At 41.6% G+C, this 10,211-nt stretch overlaps 1 protein-coding gene across 3 annotated transcripts in view; it reads right to left on the bottom strand.

Annotated features, from left to right (window-relative positions):
- Positions 1 to 997: 997 nt before the first annotated feature.
- The window catches only part of slc8a1a (solute carrier family 8 member 1a), a 45,564-nt gene continuing 36,350 nt past the window's right edge, over positions 998 to 10,211 (bottom strand). For all 3 annotated transcript variants that reach the window (XM_014131173.3, XM_014131182.3, XM_014131183.3), the window contains 3 exons: positions 9,452 to 9,551; positions 6,945 to 7,217; positions 998 to 6,590 (listed from right to left, as the gene is read on the bottom strand). In XM_014131173.3, the coding sequence (XP_013986648.1) occupies positions 6,214 to 6,590; positions 6,945 to 7,217; positions 9,452 to 9,551 (750 nt within the window). In that variant the 3' untranslated portion in view covers positions 998 to 6,213. The remainder of the gene's footprint in view (positions 6,591 to 6,944; positions 7,218 to 9,451; positions 9,552 to 10,211) is intronic.

Below are 10,211 nucleotides of genomic sequence, written 5' to 3'. Positions count from 1 at the left end.
CTATGAGAATGCTCAGTGGCGCATTTGAAGATCAAGAAGTGTCGTTTCAGCGTGTCACCATCTTGCTATATGAAGGAGTTTTTAGAAACATTGCATGCGCAGTTTGAGCGCTTCTCTAGGAAGTGACGTTGCAGGCTAGCTCAGTGCTGCCTCCTCTCCATTTAGTCAGGGGAGAATGACTGCCCCCTAGCATTGAGGATTTCATGTTAAAGGCCAACCGAAGCACAGCAGGTATTGTTTGTTTTAATTCATTACTTGTTAACAATGTAATTGTAAACAAACACTGTATAGCTTCAAAACATGGTTAAAACTATCATTTTGATCTCATTGATGGTCAGTCCTTGCATCCATAGCCCCGACTAAAGGGTGACCGCTTTGTTATTGGTATTAAACAAGGGCACTGCGTTCATCCACCACTGGCCTGCTGGCCCCCCTACCTCTGAGGAAGCACAGTTCCCGCTCAGCCCAGTCAAAACTGTTCGCTGCTCTGGCACCCCAATGGTGGAACAAGCTCCCTCACGACGCCAGGACAGCGGAGTCAATCACCACCTTCCGGAGACACCTGAAACCCCACCTCTTTAAGGAATACCTAGGATAGGATAAAGTAATCCTTCTAACCCCCCCCCCCCCCCCTAAAAGATTTAGATGCACTATTGTAAAGTGGTTGTTCCACTGGATATCATAAGGTGAATGCACCATTTTGTAAGTCGCTCTGGATAAGAGCGTCTGCTAAATGACTTAAATGTAAATGTAAATGTTATTGTTTGAACTGCAGATTGCCATTTAATGAATCTCTTCTGGTTGACCTGCACACACAGAGACATTTAAAGGACATTTTATACAATCAGATTAATATTTTGTAATTTTTTCAAAATTGTAAAAATCGAAACATTTTTGAAGGGTAAAAAATAAAAATCCTGTAAGGGAATACAGTAATATGTATCTTAAGCGTTTGTCAATACAGTATCAGCTAAATGTACCAGAAGAGGGAGCCAACTTACTGTTTATCAGAAATATTTATTTGACCAAATACCCAACTCCTAACATCATACACAATCATGTACACACCAATAACAACTCCACTGATTTCCCTGAAACAAGCTAGGTTTCAAAACTTTTATTTTCTGTGACAGAACTAATTCAGCCTTGGTACACATTACAGATTGTGTACGTCCCTCCTGTTTTGCGTGCACAATGAAAGAAAAATCATGACATTCAAATACATTTTAACAGCAAACAAATACATTTAAAACAAAAACCCTGATAAATAAAATAAAACACTCAATGAAACCTAGAACAAGCATTCTGAGAGAAATATGGTGCTCGTATTACCTAGCCTGGTGGTCCAGTCTGTTTGCGCTTTTGCCAACTTCTCTCTGTGTTCGTTCCTTGTCATACAGGATGTACACTACATGACCAAAGGTATGTGGACACCTTCTCGTCGAACATCTCATTCCAAAATCATGGGCATTAAAATAAAGTTGGTCCCCCCTTTGCTGCTATAACAGCCTCCATTCTTCTGGGAAGGCTTTCCACTAGATGTTGGAACATTGCTGCGGGGACTTGCTTCCATTCAGCCACAAGAGCATTAGTGAGGTTGGGCACTGATGTTGGGCAATTAGGCCTGGCTCGCAGTCGGCGTTCCAATTCATCCCAAAGGTGTTCGATGGGGTTGAGGTCAGGGCTCTGTGCATGCCAGTCAAGTTCTTCCACACCGATCTCGACAAACCATTTCTGTATGGACCTCGCTTTGTGCACGGGGGCATTGTCATGTGAAACAGGAAAGGGCCTTCCCCAAACTGTTGCCAGAAAGTGGGAAGCACAGAACTGTCTAGAATGTCATTGTATGCTGTAGCGTTAACATTTCCCTTCACTGGAACTAAGGGGCCTAGCCCGAATCATGAAAACAGCCCTAGACCATTATTCCTCCTCCACCAAACTTTACAGTTGGCACAATGCATTGGGGCAGGTAGTGTTCTCCTGGTATCCGCCAAACCAAGATTCTTCCGTCAGACTGCCAGATGGTGAAGGGTGATTAATCACTCCAAAGAACGCATTTCCACTGCTCCAGAGTCCAATGGCGGTGAGCTTTACACCACTCCAGCCAACTGCTCGGCCATGGAAACCCATTTCATGAAGATCCTGACGCTGCCTCCAGAGGCAGTTTGGAACTCGGTAGTGAGTGTTGCAACCGAGGACAGACGATGTTTACGCGCTGCGCACTTCAGCACTCGGCGGTCCTGTTCTGTGAGCTTGTGTGGCCTACCACTTCATGGCTGAGCCGTTGTTGCGCCTAGATGTTTCCACTTCACAATAACAGCACTTACAATTGAGCGGGGCAGCTCTTGCAGGGCAGAAATTTGATGAACTGACTTGCTGTAAAGTTGGCATCCTATGACGGTGCCATGTTGAATGTCACTGAGCTCTTCAGTAAGGCCATTCTACTGCCAATGTTTGTTTATGGAGATTGCATGGCTTTGTGCTCAGTTTAATACACCTGTCAGGAACTGGTGCTTGCTGAAATAGCCGAATCCACTAATTTGAAGGGGTTTCCATATGTATATATAGTGTATGTATAGCTTGACAAGGATAGAAGAATAGAAAGTTGGCTACAGCACACTTACAGAAGGGGACCAGGCTATACAGTATATATGACCAATGTTAATACATAAAACAATTAGTCTAGAGATGGGCCTAGGCTTGTGACAAGCTGAGGAAGAGTGTATCAATAAAATATTGTCAATGTGTGTGACATCACTAATAGGAACAATGAGAAAGGTGAAATAAACAGAAGTCATAATATGGCTATTTTTTACGCATCAGCTGTCCTAATAGTGAATCAATGTGCTTAATGTGAGAGAAAAAATTGGGCTTGATTCCTTTTGTTTTGTTTAAACCAGTCAAAACTGTGAAAGAAGTTACAATACCATGCATTCACACAATACTGATAAAGTGATACTTCTTTTTTTAGGTTTGGCTGAATTCACTCTGTAGTAGGTATGTAGTATCCGTTTTGGCCCCTGAATGACGACAAGCCATCTTCCATTGCAAGAAAGGATAAAAATGCCTCATCAAGGACCTTGAGAACCACCCAGACTCATTCAGAAATATAGAGGAAAAGAGGGGTGAAAGTCAATTCAAACGCAGCTCCCCTGGAAGGCAACATTAGCTATTCTTGTGTCCCCAAAGGGTAGGAAAATAAATATCTTGAATCTTATATTTTCAACATTGAGGCCAACTACCTCACTTTGACAACTGTACACTATATACAAAAAAGATAACACAGACAAAGTACTGCTTCGTCTTTTCCTCAAACTTGACATCAGCAAACTCAAGCAGAGCAATGTAGTTTTGGACAGTACGAATAACTTTCATCAACACAAGAGTATGAGATATTGCCTTTCATACAAATAAGAAAATGATTTGTTCACATTACTTTAAAGAAGTGTAGTCTTTCAGATTACATTGTTCCAGGAGCAAACACACAAAAACAAAGTTAATGAACCCAAATCCATTACTACTCATTATCAAAATGTGTCCCCTAATGTTAATGATAACTACGGCTTACTATATACAGTTATGTTTACACTCATGCATATAGTTTACAAGTAGCACATTGATAATCTAACTTTGAGGATTATTCAGACAGAGGTATAGACAACACTAGCACACTATGCTCACCACAGCGCTAAAGGGAACATCGCCGCACACCTGGACAAGGAATCAACAACAATGTATGACTAAACTTGACACAAGAAATTCTTGATGACTTTTCTATGAAAGAAGCACAACTGTAGAGTTTGTGTTGTTTTCTCTGTCACCTGCGGTAGATAACAGACAAAATGAAAGACATCACATCTATAAAAGGATTGGCAGTCTCTGTCTTGGAGATCTTGATAGCTTACTACAGGGATGGGCAATGGAACTCATCATGAGGGACTGCAGTGGCTCGTGGGTCTGCGTACCCACATCCATACCACCCTCCGCGAACAAAACATTGTAGCGAACCCCTCGTGACAGCGAAAATAAACATTTTAAGTTTTAAAATTCATTTCCTACAATTCCACACATTTTGCCATGGGGCGTAGAGAAAATGTTGGCGTTTTAAAGCAAGTTTGCTGCAATTCTACACATTTTGCCACAGGGCGGAGGGAATTTTTGTATTTATTTTACAACTAATTTAATGCAGTTCTACTCATTTTGCCATGGGGCGGAGAGAAAAATTTGCAGTTTTACAGCTAATTTCATGCAATTCTACCAATTTTGCCATAGGGTGGAGGTAAATGTTATCAGTTTTTAATATTATAATTGATAATCAATGGACCCTACTCTGTTTGGTAATTCGACCATGCTTACTACAAGTTTAGATAGCTGGCCACTAGACTAACTTACCAATCAAAAAACAATTAGCTGACATAGGCTAATTGAGTGACTGCTGATGCACAAACAAATTTCGAAATTGCATCTTGTGTATTCTATTATTCTAACTCTCAACCGTAAGTTGAGACCCCAACTAAGCTCCTAAGAATGTGTTTTTTTTATTTTAAAAAAATGTATTGGTCCGCAGGCCTATCCAAGGCAGTTGCCCATCCAAGGCATACTATACATTTTCTGGACTTTATCTTCTTACTACGATGGAAGTCCTATTCACCCAAATATGGAAGATCCATACTGTATCCTTGTCTTAGGATATAATTCTTGTCATAAGAAGTCTGATAAGAATATCAAAAGAGCTTCAACTCAACCAACCACGCTAGAAAAGGTTGATTCCTTTCAAAAAGCTTTCACTGACAGATATCTAGGCTCATTCCTTCCAATTATATACTTTTTGTTGATAAAACAACTTGTTGATTTCAATTTACACAGTTTAGTTTTTGTTTTACAATGATATTTAATTTGTAAATTGTGTTAAATGTATCTTAGTGAAAAACCAGATCACCTTCTGACAAAACATTTCTGTGTATTGTAGTCTTCTTTTACACTGTCTCCACTGTATAACATTCTCACAATCGCTTCATTGTAAAAATGGTCTGTTAGCAGACAAAGCCGACTGAATTAAATATGTTTAACACAATTAAAAGAAAGATCATAGAAGACATTATAGGATATAAATACATTTCACAAAGCCATAATGCTAATTTCACCTCTAATTAATTATTTATTGACTTGTCTAGTGTAATAGTATTGTTGCTGATAAATGTTTCATGGGGATTTAAAAAAAAAAAAACATTATATGCATTAGTGACATTTTATATCAAGACATTCTTCTAGTAAGGAAAGGTTTCTTTAGTTTCTGTAATATTGGAGATGCAGTCATGACTGCAACAGTACTGTGTAGACATACAATGAATTAGTCTCATTTAAGTATTTACCTCAGTAACTATGTATTTATCATCCATATGCCCTTCGCATTTAAACAACCACTCACGTTTCTGTGTTACAGGGATATTATGACATATTTGTCTAGTGTATTTTTGGGGGGGCACTGAACAGAAATTGTGGACGCCAGCCAGGAGCACTTTCAGGCATAGCTTTGAAGTTCTGTATAACCAAACAAGCACCATTTTTTTGCTTCATCTGAAATTACATTTTGGATACACAGCCTTAGGAGTCTTGATCCAATGAAAGTCAACAGAGAGCTTCCATTTAAAATAAACCTGCAACAACAGGATTGAAGGAGCTAGAGGACAAACACTAAATTAATAGTTAAAAAAACAACATAATCCCTCCGTTTTCACGTCTGAATTTTTTGGGCCACCATCCTGCTGGAGTTGGTTCAGAGGCCTTAGTTGTAGTAGTGGATTCTTCAGATGTCTTGGATGTGGCAGTAGATGGCTTAAGCATTGGATGTCATGGATGTTAGATTTAGGATAAAGGGATGTGGTAGTCAATGGCGTAGGAGACCTTGGATGTGACACGTCAATGCCTCCAAAACCTTGGATTTAATCGTACATAGTTCAGAGGTCTTGGATGAAAGCAATAAAGTGGTTATTTTTTTTCTTTTTAGCTTTCAAAGACTAAAAATCTTTCAATTTTATTTTAGAAGTCTTCAAATACTTTTGAATAGCTCTATAAGACCTCATAGAAGCTTTCAAAGACTAAGAAGCTTTCGAAGATCTTTCTGAAGCTTTTGAAGACTCTAGAAGCTGAAGCTTTCAAAGATCTTTTAAATATTGCTTTTTGAATCTTGCTTTCAGATTCTTTATAGAGAAGTTAGAAGCCCTTGATGTGGCAATACGCTTCCAGGGAGGAGAATACGATGTACATGAGCCACAGGCTGAAGAAGAGACAGGTGGTCGCGATTTTGGGGCCCCGGGGCCCACCCAGCTCGCCCCCAATCTCAGGCCGGCGCCGGTACATGAGCACGGCCACGGCGACAAAGGCGAAGATGGTGAATAGGGTGACGGAGAAGGCCAGGGTGCCTGGGTCCACCCGAAAGTCGTTGCCCTTGGAATTGTGGTAGATGGCGGCGATGGACCAGGCCACGCCGATCCCCAAAAAGACGTTGACGGCATTGCTGCCCGTTACGTTGCCAATGGAGGCGTCAGCGTACTGGTCCTGGATTGCAGCTACCTTGCTGGCAAACGTGTCTGGGGGAGCAAGAGAGCGATAAAGAGAAAGGGAAAGGAAGAAAAATAAGAATTGTGAATGGTGGTAGAGTGACATGGATCCAAAATTAGATGTCCATGCATGACAAGAGATATGACATAGTGTACTATTCAAGAACACTTCATACAAAGCACTGCTTTTAGGAGTGACAATGCCTAATTGTGATAAAACCCTGTCGTGAGAGTGTAGAGTTAGATGGTATATGTTACTAACCTGGTGTCCCAATGCCGCAAACACTAGATTGGTGACAGAGTCATAATAAGACCCACCGTTTGTGAATATGTCTGTGTGTGTGTACACATGTCTGTGTGTATTGCGGCATGTATGGAACGCACCTGGCACAGACGTCCCGAGCGCCACAAACACCACGGCGGTCACGGAGTCCTTGAGGCCCACGGTACAGCCAAAGTGGGAGGCCAGGTCTCCAATGAAGGCGGTGAGCAGGCCAATCATACTGATGGAGACCACGAAGCAGGCCCAGCCGTTCCAGTAGTCGGTGGGCGGCACAAAGGCGAACAGGAGCTTCCAGAAGACGGTGAGAAAGTGCATGACGTAATCAAAGCAGGAGGGCAGCTTCTCCTCACCGCACTCGTCCTCATCATCATCGCCTGAGACATTTTGAGGGGAGGAAAAATGTGTTGTAACCCCAACTTTGTAGTTAAATTTCAACATTTAACATGTTTAAAACCTCTGCTACAATGTTAAGTTTCTCTGCAATGTAAACAAGTCTTAAACTGTGAGTGGACCAGGAGAAACTAGCCACCACTAGTCCATTCTAAATTAAAACACAGACGTTCAGGCATTCCCAGTAGCGTTAGCCGTTAGCCCCACTCTCTCCACTCCCTACAGACCGTATGGAGAGTGAATTGCCACATTACACAAATAATGAAGCCAAGTCAGGACAGTGAGCCACATCTCTACTCATTGAAGCCATGGGAGAGTTCATTAGGGTGACTGACAGCATTGCTTAAAATAGCTGATGGGCAAAATCCATCTGAATGCGTTTCTCTGCATGGGAGCAGGGAATGGTCACATTTTTGTGTGTGTGTGTGTGTGTGTGTGTGTGTGTGTGTGTGTGTGTGTGTGTGTGTGTGTGTGTGTGTGTGTGTGTGTGTGTGTGTGTGTGTGTGTGTGTGTGTGTGTGTGTATTTTTGCTAATACAACACGTCGTGTCCATGAGTATGTCTCAAGACATAGGCCTGCATTTCAATACTTGTTTCAATGCTTGTTTCTATGCATGCGTGTATGCGTGGGTGCGTGTGTGTGCTCATGCATGCATTTGAGTGGACAGGAGGCCATAGTGGTTAAAAAGATCCAGCTTGACCATGTCCTGTCCTGTTTTGAATCCAATCGAATTTGTGTTACGGTAAACATACAGGTTAGGGATGAGATCAACCATAGCCCATCTGCAGCAAAGACTCTGTGCCTATCCTAGAGGAAAGGGTCTGCCCGGATATTAGCACAGTTCAGAAACTCACGAGTACAGACACACACACACACACACACACACACACACACACACACACACACACACACACACACACACACACACACACACACACACACACACACACACACACACACACACACACACACACACACACACACACACACACACACACGCGGTTGTGTCTGAATACCCACTTGCATTCTAAATAGTAGGCATTGTTTTATAGAATGTTTTATAGTATGTGAAATGTCAAAATATTTGTATGCTTTAAATGGCAGGATGTCATACTAATTTCACCTTGTCAGCTAGTAGAATTCACTGTACACTTTTGAGGAAGATAATCTTCTTTCGAGAACCATGTGTCTGACAACTGCTGATAATCAGCTGAGGGGACGTACTGTACCAAAATTAACGAACGGCGGGAATAAACGTAATTGCTCAAATGGATGATGCATTCTCAGGAGCCTAGTATGCTGATATTTGTTGCTTACTGAATTTGTTTTTTTCTAAACAGTATGTGGTACTAGCACACAATATGCAGTTTAAGTAAATAGTAGGAAAGCCTGATTCTGGACATGGCCACAAACACACGACCACACACACATGTAGTTTAGAACCCCACGAGCAGACTAATTCATTACATGGGCTTTTTAATGATCTCATTACTAGCCCTGGAGGAATCTCCTCTGGAGTTCACTCCCATGGCTAACAAGCTTTGTCATCTCCACTCAGGCTCTCAGTGGAACTTTGTGTGAGATGTGTGTGTATGTGTGATTGTGTGTGTGAGTTTGTGTGGGTGTGTGTGTGTGTGTGTGTTGCTTGATGAGTTCGTTGTGCTCCGGTGCTGCTCCGCTGATAAATCAACAGTGCATTGGAATGTGCTTCGGAGGGCGCCGCTACTGGAACTTCACAGTTCCCGCTAATTACAAAAAGCGTTCCAATTAAGATTTGGGCAGATGGCATTGTGGCTAGGGTGATTGTGTAGCCAATTAAGACAAATGTGATTTGAAAGGAAAATAACATCTTTTGGACAAGATTTGATTTAGCTCTGAATACATAATCCTGTATTGTTGTCCAAGAATCAGAATATAGGGTGCGTCCCAAATGGAAACCTATTCCCTATAGTGCACTACTTTTCAACAGAGCCCTATAGGCCTTGGTCAAAAAGTAGTGCACTATAAAGGGAATATGGTGTTATGTTTAAGAGGCTACCCTGAAGGGTTCTTCCTACTGCACTTCCTAGACCGAGGGAGTTTTCCCCTGCCACTCTAGATGTGGCTTGCTCTTTTGGGGTTTAGGCCTGGTTTTTTGGTTAGGCAATTTATTATAAACACTTTTCTAAAAAAGCTCTATAGGCTGCCAATTAAATGATTGATTGATTGATCTGCTTACCAGAGCTGACTGTGATAGCTTCCATAAACTGCTGCCTCCAGCTATTGGTTCCAATCAATAGAGCCAAGTTGGTCTTCTTAATCAGCTTATCCACTGTGTTCTGTGAGGCACCAGAAGAGAATATTTCAGTCTATTAATCCTCAATCCTGGTTATTTAGCATTCCACAAACACAGATACATGCCCAATGAATACACCTTGGCAGTGAACATGATGTACAAGTCTATAAAATACAATGGAGACAAACCAGTTTGATTTATCAGGGCAGACTGTGAGCCAAACCATTTCACATTCCTTATATCAACCTCAAAACATACCCTGACCTCTACCCCTAAAACTACCCCAAACGGCAAAGACATTTTTAATGCTCAAATTCTGAAATGTTCATCCTGAACACTGTCTCTTTCATGTGGAATACAGAACTTACAGTATCAGTATACCTTTTGGATTGACAGATGGGAGATACCACTAAAGACACCAGAGGTACGTCTTACTGTAAGTAATGGGAGATACAATCTCAAGTGCAGCTGGTTGTCTTACTCCCTCCCTTTCCAAGTGGTGGAGTGGGTGGTTTTATAGTCCACTAGTTGTTTTACGGTCCTATCAAAGCTGTGATTTACTATTATTAAAGGTACAATTTGCAGGTTTGTGCGCGACACGGCAGATTTCAGAAATAAATGAGAGTTAATGATCTGTCATTCTCATTGAAAGGAAGTCTGGTAAGCGGTAGATCCGTTCTTTGTGCGGTATGCTATGCTTCAC

Source organism: Salmo salar, chromosome 12 (genome assembly GCF_965601325.2).
Source record: "Salmo salar chromosome 12, fSalSal1, whole genome shotgun sequence".
Taxonomy (NCBI): Eukaryota; Metazoa; Chordata; class Actinopteri; order Salmoniformes; family Salmonidae; genus Salmo; species Salmo salar.
This window is presented reverse-complemented; position numbering and strand designations above follow the sequence as displayed.